A 20,756-nucleotide genomic window follows, 5' to 3' on the forward strand; every position below is an offset into this window, starting at 1 on the left:
ATTCTGGCTGCAGCCCACTAAACAGGTCTTGCAAACCACTGATGGGTTGTGGCCTGCAGTTTGAAACACTGCTCCATGGACCCTGGAGGGGTCTGTATGCCTGACACACAAACGTCATCTTTTACCACCCCCACCCCCCCTCAAGGCTAGCCCCTCTATCAGCACCCCCAGGGCTCACAGAATCCAGTCTAGGTCTTCACAATGGTATCGTGGCGCTGGCGGGTCTGCTCCTCGCCTCTCACCCATCTCGTCTCCCGCCCCTCAGGTCCTTTTTGAATAACCAACCATATGACCTATGTCAAGTCTTGTCACAGACTCCTCCCATGGCCTTAAACAGCCCTTCCGCATTCATCCTCAGAAAGCCTTTCCAATAACACTTCCTCCTTGCAGCCTTCCCAGACCCCTCCCCACACTTGCCCCTCCAGCCTGCGTCCCTCTTGCTCCCTGTTAATTCCTCTTCTGAAGCATGACCCTGCACGGTCATTTTCCGTTTACGTGCACCGTGCACTCGGAGGGCAGGGCTCCTGTCTGGCTCCCGAAGCTCAGCACTAGCACAGCTCCTGGTACACAGCAGGTGCTCAGCAAATGCTTGAGCCCTGCCCTCCTCCTTTGCTCTGGGGGTTCCCTGGATCACAGCTCACAGGGGAAAGCAGAGGCCGCCAGGTCGGCAAATTTAGAAATGAAGACTACAGAGAGGTGAAAAGCCAAAGGTGGCAGCCAGGAAAGTTCCAGGCGCCCCTCCTGCATCTTCCATGCACAGAACAGATTCCTGGGGGCTTTGGGGCCTGGAGCCATAAAAGGACAAATAGGCAGACCAAGTCCCCGCCTTCTGGGAACCTCTGGTTTCAGAGAAGAAAGCAAAGATGTGCAAACCATCAACGTTATACACACAGACCCTTGTTTGCAGGGCTGAGAGTGGAGACAAAGACCACAGGGATAGAAGCAGAGGCACAATGACCTTTCCCAGTCTGTCCAGAGCTTCAGAAGAACCAGGAGGGGCTAAGAGGCCAGGGAACCACAGGTGTCCTGATAAACAATTCAAGTTTGGGCGCAGCCACTGATGCCACGAAGCCTGAGGACGGGCTCGCCTCCGTGGGCTGTGCACGGTCTCTTCCTCTACCAAGCCAGGCCTTCAGTGTGGACAGCGTCTCCCAGACTTCTGTCATCTGCATCCCACGGTTACAAGTTTTGCTCCTAGCTGCACGCCATCAACGTTTTAATTTATGCAACACTTTTCTTTACATCTTCTTTTTTACTTTAGGAGATGCATCTTAATCAAAAACACCTGGAATCATGGATTTGGTGTGCTAGTTCTTTTTTCCTTTTTGTTTTCTTTTGCCAGTAGATACTAAATAATAGAAGTACTTACAAAAAGTTAAGTCTGTATATCACTCAAAACCACCTTGTGTATTACCAGAGGTACATTTTGAGAAACAATAGATTAGAACACAGGTTCTCAAAGTGTGGTCCCTGGACCAGCAGCATCAGCATCCTGGGAATCTATTAAAAATACAAAGTCTGAGACCACCCCCCCCCGCCGACCCGCTGAATCAGAAACTCTTGGCTGAGCCCAGCGATCTGTTTTTTTTTTTTTTAAATGTTGAGTAACTTTTTATTATAATATTTCGAATGTCACATCATGTGTTCCTTTGTCCTCCAGGTAATGTTGATTTTTACCTCCTCACCCCAACCATCTTAAATTTTGAGGTAATCAGCCTACAACCTGGGTACATTTAGACCATGCATTTTGTCTCCCTTTCTGTGGGTGGGATTTCTAATATCAGTTCGGTTTTCAAAGCCTTTACTATGTTGCTTTGACTAAATTCTGTGCGTGCCACTCAGGGCTTATTTTAGCAAGTGGATCATGTTTTGTATTATTATTCTGCTCCTACAACCTTTGCAGTGAACTGGGTTTGTATTGTGCATGTAACACATGCATGTAACACGTGCATGTAACACGTGCATGCAGGGGTGAGCCTAGAACTTGTGCTGGATCACAGAATAGAGAATTCTCACCTCTATCTCTCGACTTTACAGGCCCCCCCCCGCCAACACACACACACGCTTCTAGGATCCACTTTTCCTTGATCTCTTTCCAGAAAGATAGGAATTCTCCTTGACATTTCTGCTGTCTGTGCCCACTGAATAGTTCCATAACTGAGGTCATCTTCAGGTCAAAGCTAGGAAGTCGCCATCCAGGAAGTCAGATGTGGGTCTTCACGGGCAGAACCCAGGGTATGCAAATCAAAAAGGGCCTGGTTCAGGTTCTTCTCCAGGACAATGGTGGCTTCCACAGTGTCCAGGGTTTTGCCCCATTCATCTTGGGATAGCTTCTGTAAGTCCTTCCTTGATGTGGCCTCTTCTCTCCCTTTAGTTGTGCAGTTTGCAATGTCCAGCAATCTGGGTTTTACCAAGTTTTCAGGGGGTTCCTATGGACCTTCAGTTTTGAAAACCATCGGTTTGGATGAGCCTCAGTGTCTTCAGGTTCTCCCATGCTAAGAAGCCAGGTTCCAGAAGGGACAACCTGACACGGAAACCCTAGTTTTGCAGCCAGATCCTAAATCCATAATCTTGGGAAAGTGTAGCAGCCACTCTGAGTCCTTGCCTCCCTGTCCACAGGAGGAGGATTCCTCATGTGTTCCTAGTGCTGTCAGGAAGATGAATGTGTGCAAAGCCCAAACACACCCGGGCATGTGGGCGAGGCACACCAAATAGTTATTTTCCTTTCCCCTTTTACTTTGGGTCCTAAAGATCTTTTTTTTTTTTTAAGATTTTATTTATTTATTAGAGAGTGAGCGAGAGAGAAACAGCATGAGAGAGGAGAGGGTCAGAGGGAGAAGCAGGCTCCCTGCTGAGCCGGGAGCCCGATGTGGGACTCGATCCCAGGACCCTGGGATCATGACCTGAGCCGAAGGCAGTCGCTTAACCAACTGAGCCACCCAGGTGCCCCTAAAGATCTTATTAAATTATGTTTTAATCTGCCATGTTATTTTGCTTGGAAGTCCAGGAGTGAATGGGTAGGGGGCAGAGGACAGAAGTACCTGAGGGGATCTCCCAGCTTTGTGTCCACCTGTCTCCTCCCGTGAGCCCTGCCCCCGCAGGGGACATACACACAGGATTTCCCTGGGAGACACACCACACCCAGGGACAGACTAGGAGTCCCCAGGAGCCCAAGTAGGAGGAGCCTGCAGCAGAGGCCCTTCAGTCCCACTGAGGCCTCTGCCTTAGAAAAGAACCCAGTGTTAGCTGGCCAGAGATCAGGCCAGCTGAGAGGAGAGCCCAGCACCAGCCGCCACCAGGAGAGAGCAACAAGACAGGAGGCATGGGCTTCCAGAAAAGAGAAGAAATGGCTGGCTCTGGGAGTCTGCAGGAGAGCAATGCCCTGGCAGCTGGGCCAATGGCCACAGGCTGGGGCAAGGCTGGGCCCAGAGACTGGACCCTGGGACTGCCCCAGAGCCTTGGGGCCCAGAGTCAGTCCGTGGCTCTTGGGACCTGTGGGTGACTTTCCATTCTGTGGGCTCCCTGCCACCTTCCTCCCTGGCAGCCCAGCTCAGGCTGCTACCAGGAGCCCAGAGCCAAGAGGGACTACGGTCTCTTTTTCCCACTCCAGCTCAAGGACTGTCCTCTCTCTGCCTTAGTCTCCACATCATCAACACTAGGAGAGGGCCCCCAGACCGAGGCACTGGCATCGCCTGGGCGGGGGGCGCGGGTGCAGAGAAATGCAGACTCTCAGGGATCCTGCCCCCCCCCCCCATACGCACACAATGAAGGATTCAGAACTACATTTTCACAAGATCCCATGTCCAAAAAGTTGTGTAATTTTACTATTTTCAAATCTGTAAGGGATTCTGGCATCTAAATCAGCTCCCAGGAATCCTTTCACAAGGCAAGTCATCATCCTCAGGCATCTTTTGGGTAAATCCCAATATTTACGGAATGCCCATAAAGAGAAAAACCAGCACAGAGGCTCTGGTGGCCAGGGCTGTACGGGGAGAGATTTGGGATCCCAGCTGGCCCTGACCTGTCCTGAGATGTCGGGAACAGCCCTCTGCCTCAGCTTATGCCTCCGGGAAATGGGAAATCAGATGGGGTTTCTCCCACCAGCCTGAGAGAAAGCTCCCCGTGCCAGGTAGAGCTGGGGCTCTGTCCAGCCCCGTGAGAGGGCAACTTGAAAGATCTCTTTGTTCTCGGTCTCTCGTGCTGACCTTTCAGAGCAGAGCTGCCACTTTCAACAAATATCCAAACAGGGCCTCAGACCAACCCTGGCCCAGAATCAGGCTGCGTGTGGAGAAGCCAGGAAGCCATTGATCCCAACTCAAGTCAAGCCTGGCTGGCCGGGAACAGAAAGACAGAGGTGTGAGGCAGGGATGGGTCATCGAGGGAGGCCTCCAGGTGGGAGGTGGGAGGAGGTGGCGAGCCCCTGGCAGCCCCCTTGTCAGCAGCAGGCAGCGGGCAGATTTTCCGAGGTGCTCTGTCTCACTCTATCCTCACAGCTTCCGATGAGGCTGGTAAGGCAGGCTTTGTTCTCCCAGCTACCAGCACAATGCTTGACTCATAGAAGGCACTCAAGAAATCATTGCGGAATAAATAAACTCCCATTTTCCAACGGGAAAATGAAAGCCTGGTAGACACCCGCCTTTCCAGGCCATCGCTTCCCGAGGGGAGGGGCGGGCTTACCACAGGCACCAAGGCTTCAGACTTTTCTCCCTTTAAACTAAAAAGATTCCTGAGAAAGACAATGCTTGTCTTTTGACCCAGCAGGGTTATACTTTCCTTTCCTGGCTGTGTGAACTCCAGGACTCCTGAAATTCAGCTAAGTGACTAGTCTTTCCAAAGTACCTACTGTCACCCAGCGTCTGGTTGGTCATCAACCCTGTTGACAAGAGACATTCAACAAACACTCGTGGAATGAATGGAGAGACAGAATTGAGGGAGTGAATATCTCCTTCGTGGACCTGCAGGTAAGGAGCACACAGTCTGTTAAATCAGCCACACTCCTGAATTTATTCAGAGCTTAGCAAAGTGTTTTGCATACAGTAGGTCCGCAACAAATACTGTTTTGTTTAGTTTTTTGGTTTGATCTGAAACAGAGAATAAGAAACTGCATGGAATTTATGGTTGAATGGAATCTAAACAGACAACTGCGGCATGGGACCCTGGCCAGAAGTCCCCATTTCAGGGCTGACACTGATTGCGCAGGAGAGGTTTCTGGTCAAGGACCGAGAAGAACACAGCCAGTTGGCCGATCCCACCAGCTGGAGGGTTGAATCAGGAGGCAAGGTCAGGTGAAGTTCAAACACTTATCAAGCTGTTCACTCCTGCCATAGACCCATAGCATCAGTTTCAAAAACTAGAGCTCTCCTCTTTACCCCAAGTCCCAGAAAAAGGTAGTGACGCTTCCCTTGCAGGGCACTGAGGACATCCAGGCAAAGAGATCCTTCCTGTCTAGCCAGGTGCGGGACGGGTAATGAGTGGGTGCTAACAATAAAAACAGGCTGTGCATTAAGAAAGCCTGGGAGAGTATATTCTCTCCAATGGGCCTCAGAGGCTTTCCTGTGCCCCAAAGAGTGACACAGGTCAGTAGGAGGCTCTCTGGGGCTTCCGTGTTGCTGGATTCTGGCCCCTGAATCCCCCTTAGAGCACTCTGTCTCCTGCCCTCCTCAGCCCTGCAGATAGTGGGTGGGCTGTCAAGGATAAGACAAAATTGCTGCTGACTGAAGACACCCCTCACGGGGTCATACCACACAGGAGGCCGGGCCTTCTAGGGCAGAGCCCCTTCCCCACAGCCGGCTGCTGCCCAGGCAGCTTTAGCTGCCTCTCAAGTCAGCACCTAGCAGGCAGCTGCGCACCCCCCCCCCCCCACTCACACACACCCACAGCCCTCAGCGAGGGAGAGTGCTTTTATAAGGCTGAACAACCTGCCGAGCCCAGGAAACTCCCTTAGAAAGCACACACACTCCCTTCTCTATTGTTTGGTTTTGGTACAGTGAGCACATATTGCTTTAGTAATTAAAAAAAACAATTTTGTTTTTTTAACACGCACGAAACATACAGCCCAGCTGGTTCAGTACACGTGGCTCAAGCTCACTCTCAGCCCAGAGCCAAGAAGAGGCTCTGCAGGTCTAGGTAGAAGGAAGGGGGAAAAAAAAACCACTCCAAAGAGAATGGCCCCTTGCCCACTCTGGGGGAAGAAGCCTGCAGCTCACGTTCTTGTTTCCTGGGAGCTGCCCAGAGACTCAGGTCCTAGTGAGGTCAGGGCCCTGGACAGGGACAGTCAACTTTCCTGCTATTGCGTCGCCCTTGGCTTCCCTTGCACCTCACCCCTGGAGCTGCTTCATGCAAAAGAGAACCAAACCTCTCCCACAGCTAGGACTCTGGGCCCCGCTGCCATTGTCCAAAGCCACCAGAACACGTTCCAAAGGTGCCCTCTCCTGGCAGCTGGTGCCTGCGGAACTACCTGGGACAAAGCTCTGCTCGGAGTCCACTGCTGCCCTCTTGTGGCAGCGAGGGGAATCGAACCGAGGGTCTCAGACCCCTGCCCTCTGGACGGGGCCTCTCTCAATTCATAACTTTCCTTTTAGGTCAAGGCCCCTAGGGGAAAAATGAATGGCCCTCACACCTACTAAGTCTAAAATACTTAGGCCCAGCCTTAACCAAAGCCCAGAATAAAAGAAGAGCTGTTGGAGGTCAAGCAACCCCTGCACCCCCATCTTGCACACTGGAGAACACCACACCCTTTAAATTATGTCAAATCCTCACACGGAGGGACAAGGTTGGACTCTGGGAGCAGGTACTGCTTGTGGCCATCTGTCCTTGGGAGCAGGGCACCCCCAGTCCACCCAGGGCCCATATGGGGATGAGCGCCAGCTCTCAGATTCTGCCCAGAAGCAGGTCCCACCATCTCCCCCTGCTCCTCAGGCCCCGAGGGAAGTCTTCTAAGGCCGAGAAGCTCCCTGGTCCCCGAGAGCCCACCATATCCCAGCAGCACCCCCACCTCCCTGCCCCCCTTCCCTCCCTAGCACCTAGCAATGTCTGAGGGCTACATTCGGCTCCTTGACTGTCTGCTCCGTGCTGGAATGGAAGCTCCCGAAGGAGGGGAGCTCATCCTGTTCCCAGCTTCAACCCCATGAGTCAGGTGGGGTGCCTGGTGCACAGAGGGCTCTCAGAGGCTGCCTGTGAAATGAATGCTTGGGCTGTTCTCTGGGGTTTTTCCCTTAGCCCCTCCCCCTTACTGGGCCGTGACGTCAGTCTCTTTACGTGGGGAAGGGTTTTATCACCTTCCCAAACACCCCAAGAGCCCCAGGTGAGGTGGGGGGGATTTACCAACAGGAAATGGCCCTGGAGCCCTTCTAAAGACTTTTCAGAGCTGCCCTGGAGGAGAAGACCCAATGTCAGACATCGGGGTCCCAAAGTACCTCCGAACCTCTGCTCCTCACACCTTAGGCTAAGGCAGTGGTTCTCAACCGGGGTGATTTTGCTCTCCACCACCCAAGACATTTGTCAACGTCTAGACACATTTTTGGTTGTCACACTCGGGGCAGGAAGAGCTACCGGCACCTGGCAGGCAGAGGCTGGGATGTCGCGAAAGCCTACGACGTACTGGTATCTGGCTCACCCTGTTAACAGGTCGGTACCTGAGAAACCCTGGATTGAGGTGACTTTTTTTTTTTTAACTTCCTAACAACAACAAATATATATATAAAAAACCATTGGAACTGGTGATTCACCTAGGAAGATAGAACTCTGACCTGAAGACGATAATGAGTAATTACGAGAGCTCATACCACTGTGGGTGGGTGGTAGGCAAGGCCCGGGACTGGGCGGGGACAGACCCCCGCTCAGCACCGGCTTGCTGGCTCTGGGCAAGTTACTTCTCCTCTCCTTTCCTCAGTGAGTGGGGACATTATTAATTCTTCATAGGATTCTGCCTGGCATGCAGTAAGTATTCAACAAGTATTAGCTACTGTTAAGAGAAAAGGGGGATAGAAATTCTTTAAAGTCCAGCCAAGCACATGGGGCCACAATCCCTGCTCTAAAAATATCTGTCACATTCCCGGGCCACCTCTGGGCTGGATGCGGGCACAGGAAATGGACGAAGGGGCTGAGTTGTTGCCATGTGTCCCGGGGACTGCTGCTCAACACTCAAGCTTTCAAATGTTTGGGCTGTTTGCTTGGAAAGAAATGATTCAGTTTCCATTGCTCTTTATTTGGGAGGCATGGGAAGCTGGGGGAGGGGGAGGAGAAGAGTCAGCATCCTGTCTTTCAGGACTAAAATCTGGGCTTCAGAAGGAAAAGAGGACGCAGGGTGGGGAGCAGAGTGACAGGAACAGAACAGTAACTGGAATTACTTGGGCTCTCCTGGAGGGGTGAGGGTTGGCTAATGCTCTGTCCACTGCGGTGGCACCCCCCCCCCCACACACACACACAGCCAGAGTGTGCAGAACACAGACAGGGAGGAAGAGGCCCACTCGGGGTGGGGTGGGACCAGCTTCGGGAAAAGGAGCCACCCGCTGAGAATGGTGACTCAGGGTCCCAGAGGAGCAGAGAGAGCCCTGAGTCAGCGTAGCCAGGATCAGCCCAACCATCACCAGGGTCCTGTCCTTCCCCCACACCCCCCACCCCAAAACTGGAAACTACATGGGTTTCGAGGCTACTTGGATCCGAAGCTGGAATCCCAGCGGGTGAGGTGGGGCAAGTTACTCAACCTTGTTGAGGCTCTGTCCCCTCTCGAGTGACCTGGGGTCACCTGACTTCCTTCACGGGACACCGTCCGCTGAGCACATGCACACAGCAGGTGTTTGATAACTGCCGGCTCTCTCCCTCCTTCCCTCCTGGCTGTCCTTGACGGTCATCTTAACCTCGTCACACCTGGAACACGTGTGGTGTGGGAAAGGGGAGCGGGCAGCCCTGAGGGGACCGCAGTGGAGCAGGGGTTCACAGCACCCCCTGTGCTCTCAGCTCAGTACTCAAGGTGCTTTTCATTCCTGCCTCTCCTTGGACCCTCACCGCACCCCCTCCCCCAATGCAGGACAAACAGAAGCCCCCCCGTTCGAGGAAGGAAGCGGAGCCGGGGGTGGGGGAGAGAAGAGGAACTTGCCCAGGGTTGCTGGGTGGCCTCCCACTCCTGGGCCCTGCCTTGGCGACCTCCAGATGACCAGGGCGCCCCCCCAAACTCTTCCAACCGGAAGCTGAGGCCACACCTACCAAGCCGGCGTGCACTTGGAGCAATCACACAGGAGGTGGGCGCACCTGGCGGCAGTAGCAGGGACTTGTTCCCCCCGCAGTTTCTGCTGTGGGCAGGGCAGCCTAACGGGTAGGAGCGTCCGCTGGGTCCTGCATGTGGAGTCCTGGCTCTGCCCAGGGCAGGTCACTTATGTTCTCTGTGCCCCCACGGCCCCCGTAGAATGGGGATGCAACAGCCCATACCACAGAGGGCTATCGGGAGGACCAAATACACACGAGGCGAAGCGCTTAGCAAGGGCCTCCCGCAGACTCAGCCCGTATTCAGACAATGAATGTTTGTTAAACGCAAGAACGAAGGGGACACCGGAATCCCAGAGGTCTACTCCTAGGGTGTGCCATACAGAAGAGCACCTCTACCCTTTGTGCCTACAGGTGGCCTTGGGAGGGAGGGCCTCTTAAACACGCAGCACGCTTTTCTGTAAAGGGCCAGGGAGTAAATATTTTAGGATCTGCTATCTATTCCACTCTGGGTGAGAGACAGTAGGTCCATAGTTCGTGTGGCTATGTTCCAATAAAACTTTATTTGTAAAAACAGGCGGCGGCAGCCCCCGTGCTGCAAAGGTTCCGCTGAGGGGGCATCTCTTCACATACCCCCTCAGCCCCGAGAGCCGTACCTGCAGACCAAAGGGTGCCCCGGGGCAGGGGCAGGGGCCGGGGCTGCAGCTAGGGAGAAGTAGCCAGGTGGCAGTTGCCTGGGCAGCAAAAACAGGAACTGGCCCACCGGGCCACTGCGTCTCTGAAACTGAAGCTCAGCAACCACAAACGGAAAGAAGAACACAAGTGGTGGAGGTAGAGCAGAGGCGGCATGCTTCCCGGGGTCCCCGTGATGAGCTCCAGCCCCCACCCCCCCCAGCCACACGGTGGGCTGAGCCCAGGGCTCTCCGGGCCTCCTGGTCCACACGTCCCCAACGGGGACTCCCCTGCCTCCCTGGCCTGTCGCAAGAAACACTTAAAAACAACAAAAACAAAAGGTGTGAAGTTCAAGCTTGGGCCAGCAGCTTACCCAGCTGGGGACTGTCATGAAAAATAATACAAATAAATGATGATAATGCTTCTGACTTTCCAAGCAGCTGGGATGGATCAGGAGCTCTGGGAGGTATTCTCCCCCGAGAGCAGGGTGACAGCCTGCCTCCTGGTGGGGACCCTTCTACCCTGTTCTTACCATTCAGAAGACAGGGACTCGAGCAGTATCCCCTTGTCTGACAGTGAGGGTAGAATGGAGACAGAGAAGGGGCGTACAGGCCTCCTCCAGGCCAGGGGTCCAGCTGGGGCCGGACTGCCCCCCTCCCCAGGTGTGTGCCTCCACCTACCTCAGCCTGACAAGCTGGGAACATGTCAGCCCCCACCATCCTCTTGAGAGAGCACACACCCAGATCAGAGAGGCCAGACTTAACGTGACGAGCGTCAGGAGCACCCCCGGCCCAGAGAGAAATGTCCAGCTCCCACTCAGCTGCCAGTGACCTACCCCTTCTTCAGGTTTGTCACGTAAGCGCTCTGGAGGGCAGCTTCCAGGAAGTAGGTGAGCTCATAGTCGACGGGTTGAGAGCCTTTCAGGTGCCGTGCCGTGGTGTTATTTGTGATCTGGGAAGGGGAACACGGAGAGAGCCACTGTCTCAGAGTTCTGAGTCAGAGGGGCTGGGGTGAGAGTCAGCCCCGGCAGATCCGGCGGCCCCATCACCAGCGCCTGTCCCGAGCCGCCTCAGAGGCACGCCGTGCGCTTCTCAGACCAAACCCAATCTAACTTGCTTTTGTTTAACATACGTCTGAAACACGCTCTCCTCCTCCAAATGCTAGATGCCCACAACAGCCCTGCAAAGCTGGTTTTGTCTGCATTTCATAGACGTGGAAACTGAGGCTCAGAATGTGCCTGAGGTCACAAAGCCAGCACGCAACTAAACCTCCAACTTAGGTCTGGCCAGTTACAGGCTCAGGCTATTTCTACGACTTCTTGGTTCACTCAATCAACAAACCCTTGAGTGACTACCATATACCAGGCGCTGTTCCTGTCATATAACCACGGGATGTCAGAATAGCCCCACGGCTAAGACCCCAGGTTCCAGGAAAACCTGAGCAGCAATTGTGTTATTAACTGACCTGTCCTCAAGCCTCAGCTCTAAGAGGATCATCCAGCCCCACCAAGATAGGCCTGCCTTTCCTATGCCACCTCCCTTCCCTGATCCAAGAAACAAATCAATGAGCCATCCACCTTATCTTTAAGAGAGCTTCTTACTTCCTTGGAGCTTGGGGCTGGGTCGTAGGAGGGACACACAGCATTCCTGAGAATGCACAGGGTTCCACCGCCTGCCCTCCCCTGACCCGAGATAACCAGCTCCCAGGGCCCGATTGTCAGCCCACTGCCACAGGGCCCTGATTCCGGCCCTGCAAACCACAGCCCATCATCGTAACCCCCTTTAAAAGTCAAAAGCCTAGGCTTCTGACTGAATGGGAGACTATTTCATGAAAGTTTTCTCTACACCACATACAGTTCTAATGGGAAGGGCTCCTGAAACACTGCTGTCTAGCAGGGATCCACATGACCTCAGCAGAGGTCAATTCAACCACGCCAAGTCTCCGAGTGGACTTCTGCCAGGGAATGTGCTTGAGTGTTGTTTTCCCTGAGTCCCCCAATCACTTCTTCCTTCCTCCTAAAATCCAAACAGGCAGAGGGACTCTAGGGTAGTGACACTCAACAGGGGCACGATGTTACCCTCCAGGGACATTTGGCATATCTGGAGATAGTTTGGTTGTCACCCCGTTTTGGCTGGGAGGTGGGGGGCTGTTGGCATCTGTAGAGGCCGGGGATGCTGCTGAACATTTTATAATACACAGGGCAGCCCCACACAGCAAAGACTGATCTGGCCCCAATGTCCATAGTGCTGAGGCTGAGAAACCCAGCTCTGGAGGATGACTCCTCCAAAAAGGCCTGTCACAAGACAGGTGCTGGATTGACATTTTGGCACTTGCCGAAGTAGGTGAGGCTCTGGGCTCTGACTCTCAGCTCATGACACCGACCCCGGGGGGCCTCTGCCGTGGCACCTGCCTTCTAGTGCCTTTTAACTGTCTACTGAACAGAATGTCTAGGCACCAGCCCCGAATTCTCCCCTACGAGTGATCAGAGCCACACTCCCAGGGTTCCAATCCTGCCCATGCTACTTAGCAGCTGTCTGAACTCCTCCCCAAACCCGAGCTTCTCACTTGGGAAATAGGAACACCAGGGCCTCTCCCAGCCAGTGGGTGTGAGGGTTAAATTCGAGAATGGCTGTAAGGTACTCAGAGTACTGCCTGACACAAAAGCAGGAACTCAGTGACCATTTGTGGTATCCTTGTGAAATGGAGCTGTCTGTCCTCCTCCCATTAAACCAAGAGCTCCCCAGAAGGGAAGAACTGGGGTAACATCACAGTGTACTGCTAACACGACAACTCTGGCCTGCAAACAATTCATACAGGCCTCCCGCAGGGGGAGTGGGGAGAAGGGGAGGCCTGAGGACTTCCAGACCCCGGCTGGCTGGCCTCTGCTGGCCTCTGCAAGGCTCGGACAATGGGCTCCAAGGCCTCCCCTCTGCCTGCCGCTCCCCCTGCTTGTGCTCTCTCTCTGTCAAATGAATAACAATAAAATCTTAAAACAAAACAAAACAAAACCAAAAACCTCACCTACTAGACGGGGATAAACACAATACCTACTTCACAGAGTTGTGGTGAGGATTACGTAAGTTTAACGGGTGCAGATAGGCTGTCACCTTTGGTCGTCCGAGTCGAGCTCACCCAGGAGGCTCTGGGCTCCCTGGTGCAGACTCGTTTATTCAATCTGTTTGCTGGAGGCGAAGGGTCTCGTTCTGACAGAATAGGTCTACTGCGAGGAGCTTTCCAACCACTGAGGCGGAGGGGCACTGGAGGGGTGGAGGGTGCCGTTTCCCAATATGCACAAGGGCGATGCACGGGCTTAGTGGGGGCCTGCTGTGACAGGTGCTCCATGGAGGCAGCTAGAAGCGGAGTGCCGTATTCTCAGCTCACCTTCTCCAACTCCTGCAGGAACACCTGAGCGATCCAGGAGGCCCTCTCGAAGCAGGTGATCACTTCCTCCTCCCTCTCAGTCAGGCGGTGGCGGGAAGCGATGGAGTTGGGCAGGCGTTCCAGGGAGAGGCCTGCGGGAGGAGGACAGCACCTCAGACCTGCCCTGCCCTGGCCCCCCCTGACCCCAGGCCCTGCTCACGGGCCCAGGGGTGGGCTCACCCCGGGGAAACCCAGGCTCAGGAGCAGCCAGTGGGGGGCAAGGTCGGCGGCAGGGAAGGAGGAAGCTAAAGCGGTGGTATTGGTGGTGGCTGGGGTCAAGCTGCGGGCTGACAGCGGGCACCCCCAAGCCCCGCACGGAACCACAGCATGGCACCCCCACGTCCAACTCCTGCCCACCCTTCCAGGCCAGCTCCTACAGGAACCATTCCTGACCCTCCTTCCAAGTTGCTGGCCGGAGACACCCGCTGCCCCGGCACTTGCCGTTTCTACGCTGTACTGTGGGTGCTGACACCCAGCTCTTCTCTCCCCCTGTCGCTGAAAGCCCCACGTGGGCAAACTGTGAACCCTTCTGTACCACCACTGCAGGCCCTGCTGTCTGCACACGACAGAGGCTGCAGCTAGGCCGCACTTCCCAGGCACCCTTCCACGGATCCAGCTTGGTCCTCGCCTAAGTTACTCAGACACGGGTCAGCCTGCAAGCAGACAGCTGCCGCCTCTGCCCCCAAGGCACCCACTCCGTCATTTTTTTTTATCACAACGAATTTTTTTTTTCAGTAAAATAAAGTAAAACCATTGCTCTAAAGCAAAAACAAAAAAGAAAGAGTCCAGAAAGGGTCAGAAGCCAAGAAGGGAAAGCACTGTTATGCCTGTTAGCGGTGGATGCCATAAAGGAAAACAACTATACTTGCATCAGTTTTGTTTTTTTTCAAGACAAGAAAAAGACTGAATAAATTCATGGTCATGGAGAAGAAAAATCTAGAGTCAAGATGAGACCAGCCTGAAGAGGGCAGACACTGTCTGAGCACCCTGCCCGAGGCTCTACCCCCGAAACGTCCCAGTATACGCGCCCAGAACACCCCACCCTGTTTTGCGTCAAGTCAGTCCCGACTGTGTTTCTGTCACATGTGACTAACACTCAGACCTGACTAGAGAGTGCTGTCCTGACTGGTGCTTCCTCACGGGCAGCAGCCAGGTCTCTCTCACCTTCGTGTGCCACACGGTACTTTACATGCAACAGGTGCTCAGGATGAACTTACTGGAGAAGCCATAGGAGTAGAACCCCCAACTCTCTGCTGCCCTGTGCCCACTGATGACCGTGCCCTCAATACTTCCCTTCCCCTACCTCCCTCATTTTAGGCTTCACCTCTCGAGTGGATGACCACATCAGCCTCCCTGGCCTCCCTGCCTCCAGTCTTGTTCTAATGCGTCCTGCACACTGCTCCCGGGGTGATCCTTCCAGAACTCCACTGCTTCAACCCTTCAGGGGTCCCCAGTGCTACAGGGTGAGGTCCAAACTCCTGGTGCCCCATACCAGCCCCTCTAGGATTCCATCCCTGTCACCGGGCCATCCTTGGCGCTTGCCATGTGCTACAGGCTGAATGTTTGTGCCCCCAGACCCCAGGTCCTATGTTGAAGACCTAGTGTCCAAGGTGATGGTATTAGAGGCAGGGGTCTGTGGGAGGTGACGAACAGGATTCGTAGCCTTATAAAAGAGACCCCAGAGAGCTGCCTCACCCCTTCCGGCACGTGATCACAGAGGAAGTCAGCAGCCTGCAACCCAAAAGAGGGTCCTCACCATAACCCAACCATGCTGGTGCCCTGATCTCCGACTTCCAGCCTCCAGAGCTGTGAGAAATAAATGTGTGTTGTGTATAAGCCACCTAGTCTGTACTTCGTCATAGCAGCCCAAGCTAAGACACCACAGCTGCTTGCATCCACAGCCAACCTCCTGTTTCCAACTGCTGACCTTGTTCAAGTTTTTCCTCCTGCCTGGAATGCACCCCCCACCCTCACCTAATCCCCTAGGTCCACCCCAAATCACCACTTACCTTCTGCCCCTCCAAATACTGCCTCCTCTGTGGAGCCCCTCCTAATATACCCTGGTATGACCAACCCTTCCCTCCTGGGGCCCCAGTCTATGCTTGACATACTCCTGCCCCACCATTTCTTATACTTATTTCTTCGCACGCTTGCCCAGTCAGACCGTACGCTTTTAAAGGCACAACCATCTCATGTTCATCTTTCTACCGATTGGGTGGGCACTAAGCAAGCACCGGCCGGCTGGCAGAAGACACGGCAAGCCTGATCCTGCCTGACAGAGTGCAAAGTGCCCTGCAAACACAAGGTAAGGAATTACCGTTTTGCTTGGCTAGATCCCAACTCATATGGATTTAGTGACCTTGTCCTCTGCCAGGCTGGGGCGTGAACGGGTCCAAAGGTTGGGGTGACTTGGCCCGGGCAAAGGCAGGCACAGAACATGAAGGCCCTTGCTCAACACAAAGACTCAGTGACCAGGGTCACTGAATGTCACCATGCCTCCTGCCAAATAACTCATGACCAGGAGGGAAAAGCTCCTCACTCGCGAGCGCTGAACGGGGCAGAGACTAGTGGGAGTCCTACAGGAGATGCAGAAAGAAGACGGAAGGCAGGCACCACTGCTCACTGCTAGTGCTGGCCCCGCCCCTCCTCCCTAGCCACGGGGCCTGTCCACCCCGCAGGAAGGTGGGACAAACCAACTGTTCGGAGGCCTGGCCTGGGAGACCAAGGGCAGACGGCGGGAGGATGCAGACATTCCAGAAGCCCTACAGTGGATCTGTTTCAACACGGTCACTCTGTGGCTTATGTGAGAGACAGGCTGCCAGCTGGGCTCCTTCCTGCCCCTAGGCTGGGCCCAGACCTGGGATGGATGATGCCAGCCGCCTGGCCGGCTCGGGCTGCCTCCAGTGGGCTGGCCACTGCAAGGTGGTGAACTGAGTAACATCTGTCAGTGGAGCCTCCACTGTCCACCGTTTCATTTGTTCCCCCTGCACCCAGCAGGGGCCTCTCTGCCATGCTCCTCTGGAAATTCTCAGTCTCGTCCTCCTGGAAAACTCGCAGCGAAACCACCTCCTCTCTGAAGCCGTCGTAAGCCTCCTGACCTCAGAACCAGCAGCACGTTTTCCCTGCATCTCCTTTGCATATGCCTTTACCTACCCTGGAACCATCCTCTCTGCCCATTCCTGATTGCTCTTGGCACCCAGGGAGAGCAGGGCCTGGTGACTGGTGAGTGGATGGATATAGAGCTGAATGCACTCATTCACTTATGCAGAGGAGCGAGCCCGCGGGCTTTCTCCTGCTCCACTTACAAAATGGTTTTTTGCTGAATTTATAAAGAAACTGTGGCATATTTATACAATGGAACACCACTCAGACATAAACTAAAGGACAAACTCTTGATATACATACAACATGGATGAATCTCCAAGAAATCAGATTGTGCAGAAGAAGCCAGATATCAAAAAAGTCCATGCTATAGGATTTCAGTTACATGACATTCAAAAAAAAGCAATATAATCTGTAGTAATAGAAACGAACCAATCACGAATCATTGCCGGGGGGCTGAAGATGGGGGTAGAGCGAGAACCAACTGGAAAAGGGCCTGCAGGAAACTTCTGGGGTGATGGCAATGTTCTTTGTCTTTAGTGGGGTACTGGTCACATGGGTATTTACACCTGTCCAACTCACCAAATTATACACCTAAGATCAATGTACCTCACTGTATGAACATTGGTCAAAAATAATGGATAGAATGCCTTCTCTGAAGGAAGCAATTGTGAGAGCAGAGAACTGAAAGATCGAAGTACAAGAGCTATGGTCACTAAGGGGGTCCTCTGTGAAATAATCTCCAATACACATACAACCAAAAAGCTTCCTGGAGCTGGCAATGGCTTTTCCTAATGAGGGTCACAGTCTAGGCATCTAGTTCTGCCCATAAAAAGGGGCTTCTTGACCTTACATTTGCTTTTTGACTCCCACGAAGGTCCATTTTCCTGTCCACAAATATCTGATGGGAAACCCACTCTAGCCCTTGGGTCCCTTTACCCTCTGCCCTGTGAGCGTTTCTACACCAGTGGCCAAACCACAACACTAGATCCAAGATGAAACGGGCTGCTCCTCAGCCTGGCCCCCAAAGGACCCCAGGGGTTGTCAGACAGCCCTGTAAGTGGGCAGGAAGCCAGGGGCTGCCAGGAAGCCCAGGGTACTGCCTCTCGAGTCCCATTGGCAAAGGGGCCTTTCTGTGAAAACACCCAGCTCTACAAGCCAAGGGAGGGCCCCTTTCAAGAACAGTACTTGCTTTTTCATTAAGTTGGAACTTTTGGTTTGCAGGCAAGCTGATCTGGTTTAGCCCTGGGCTCAACACCCTGGCGGGTCCCTGCCTCTTCAGACTAAGATGACTCATCACATCACAGATGGGCATCTTTCCAAGAAGCCCCACCCTTGGAGCCCTGGGCCCTAGATGCAGAGGTGGAGAGCACAACATTTCCTCTGCAATGGAACTTTCCAGCTGGGTGGACCTCTCCCTCCCTCCTACCCAGTAGGTCCAAGGGCACAAGGTACCCACAGAAGGCTAAGCCCAGATTTAGGTACCTAGGCTGAGGGGAGGGAGAGGAAGAAAGGCAAGTTATTGCTTCAGCCCTCAGGGAAGAAGCCTCATGCCAGGTAGGGAAGAACCCTTATAAATCACACTCAGAAGCAGGGCACTTGTGGGAACACAAAATGGTAGAGATGCTGTGGCAAACAGTGACAGTTCCTCAAAAAATTACAAACAGAATTACCTTATGAGTCCAGCAACTCTGCTTCTGGGTGTAGACCCGAAAGAACTGTAAGGAGTGTCTCAAGGAGGTATTTGTACACCCATGTGCATGCAGCATTAGTCACAACAGGCTAAAGGTAGAAACATTCCAAGAGTACACTGATGGGATGAATGGATAACGAAAATGTGATACATGCCTAAGAAGGAAATCCTACCATAAGCCACATAGATAAACCTTAAGGCCGTTATGCTAAGTGAAACAGGCCAGTCACCAAAAGACAAATAGTATATGATTCCACTTGTATGTAGAACCTAAAGTAGCCAATTCATGGAGACAGAAAGGAGAATAGCAGTTGCCAGGGGCTGCAGAGAAGGGCAAATGGGGAGATGTTCAGTGCATACAGAGTTGGGGTTTTGCAACATAAAGAGTTCTGGAGATTGGCTGCACAATGTGAATGTAACATTACTGAATTGCATGTACACTTAGAAGTGGTCAAGATAGTGAATTTTATGTTACATGTTTTGACCACAATTAAAGATAAAATCTTTAAAAATTAGTTAAGATACTTAATTTATGTTATATCTATTTTACCAATGTTTTAACCTACAGTCTTAACCTACAGGGTTATATTAGTTTCAGGTGTACAATATAGGTGATTCAACACTTCCATACATCCCCCAGTGCTCATCACGACAAATACTCCTTATTCCCCATCACCTGTTTCCCCCAGCCCCGCCGCCCCCACTCCCCTCTGGTAACTATCAGTTTGTTCTCTATAGTTAAGAGTCTGTTTCTTGGTTTGTCTCTCTTTTTTTTTTTTCCTCCCTTTGCTCATTCTTTTTTGTTTGTTTCTTAAATTCCACATATGAGTGCAAGCATATGGTATTTGTCTTTCCCAGACTGACTTATTTTGCTTAGCATTATACTCTCTAGCTCCACCCATGTTGTTGCAAAGAGCAAGATTTCATTCTTTTTTATGGCTAACACTCCATTGTACCTATATACCACATCTTCTTTATCTATTCATCAATCGATGGGCACTTGGGTTGCTCCATATCTTGGCTATCATAAATAATGTTGCTATAAATATAGGGGTATGTATATCCCTTTGAATTAGTGTTTTTGTATCTTCCGAGTAAACACCCAGTAGTGCAATTACTGGATCATAGGGTAATTCTGTTTTTAACTTTTTTATTTTATTTTTTTTTTAGATTTTATTTATTTATTTGAGAGAGAGAGACAGAGATAGTGAGAGAGGGCACAAGTGGGGAGAGGGAGAAGCAGGCTCCCCGCAGAGCCAGGAGCCTGATGCGGGGCTCGATCCCAGGACCCTGGGATCCTGACCTGAGCCGAAGGCAGACGCTTAACGGACTGAGCCACCCAGGCGCCCTCTGTTTTTAAGTTTTAACCTCCATACTGTTTTCCATACTGTTTTTCCACCAGTTTGCATTCCCACCCACAGTGTAAGAAGGTTCCTTCTTCTCCACATCCTTGCCAACACCTGTTGGTTCTTGTGTTGTTGATTTTAGCCATTCTGACGGGTGTGAGGTGCTATTTCAATGTGGTTTTGATTTGCATTTCCCTGATGATCAGTGATGTTGAGCATCTTTTTATGTATCTGTATATTTTACCAATTTAAAAAAATGGAAAATAAAAAAGGGAAAGTGGACAATTTGATTCCATGTGCCAGTCTCCAAAAAGTACATATGCTTTGATCCAGTAACTCTACTTCTAGGAATTTATCACTAAAAAAATTAATGACACATGCAAAAATTTAGTTTCAAAGATATCTATGGCAGCACTGTTTATAATGGCAAAAAGATGAGATTCAACCTACAGGTCCAATAACGGGACAAGTTTGCTAAATTACAAAAGAGTCTTACAATGTGATACTATGAAGCTTTAAACAGTGATGTAGACATGTATTGGAAAATGGCTCATAAAATAGTCACTTTAGAAAACATTATAAAATATGATTGTATGAACTTATTTTTGTTTATTAAAAAAACCACATATAAACCTACAGGAAAAAAGACTGGAAGGATATACCCAAAATGTTTATAGAAGCCCTAAGTCTCGGTTTCGTGAAACACAAAATGGGATTACTATCAATGCCCAACTCATGGGGGACCGTGAAATTGAAATTTGGTGATACTATATAGATTAGAACACATGCTCTCAGAGAATGTTAAGTGAGGCTCATAATGACCTCTCTGGAAGGGATTTGGTCCTTCCCTGGAATGACAAATGAAACCTCTAATTTGAGGAGGAGAGATTCCTTCCAACACCCCTCAGTTAGAAGTGCCAGAGTCCACACTAGATCCAGGTCTTCTGGCTTCAACAATGTCTGGGTCTCCCCCTACCCGCTGTGACCCCCAGGGGTTCCCAAACGTTGGACTTCTGGCCAGCCCCTGGTAGCCCACCTTTCACATGCGTTATCTGATGGCTGAGTTATAGCCATCCACCCTGCAAGGGGACAGGCCCTCATGTCGGTGCTGGTGATTCAAATGCACCCCTCAAAGCCTGACTGCACTCCACACCCCCAGACCAGGAAGGCACTCAGCAAAGGCCAGGTGCACACACAAAGAACACACCTAGCCCCTTCTAGGATGCCCCAACAGCATTCCCCTCCACTTGTTTCTCTCCCTCTGGAGGCCAGGCCCTCGCTCCCAGGACTGCAGTGTGGGGGCAGGGCAGCCGTACCAAGAG

General features: G+C 52.2%; 1 protein-coding gene across 2 annotated transcripts in view; it reads right to left on the reverse strand.

Moving 5' to 3' along the window:
- The window catches only part of TTC7A (tetratricopeptide repeat domain 7A), a 117,054-nt gene that overhangs the window by 74,377 nt on the left and 21,921 nt on the right, over nucleotides 1–20,756 (reverse strand). For both annotated transcript variants that reach the window (XM_045885050.3, XM_045885053.3), the window contains exons 4-5: nucleotides 13,255–13,385; nucleotides 10,709–10,824 (exon numbers count right to left, since the gene is read on the reverse strand). In XM_045885050.3, coding sequence (XP_045741006.1) covers nucleotides 10,709–10,824; nucleotides 13,255–13,385 — 247 coding nt within the window. The remainder of the gene's footprint in view (nucleotides 1–10,708; nucleotides 10,825–13,254; nucleotides 13,386–20,756) is intronic.

The sequence above is a fragment of the Mirounga angustirostris genome, unplaced genomic scaffold (genome assembly GCF_029215605.1).
Source record: "Mirounga angustirostris isolate CCGP_5_RB_7025 unplaced genomic scaffold, mMirAng1.0.hap1 SCAF_10, whole genome shotgun sequence".
In the NCBI taxonomy this organism is placed as follows: Eukaryota; Metazoa; Chordata; class Mammalia; order Carnivora; family Phocidae; genus Mirounga; species Mirounga angustirostris.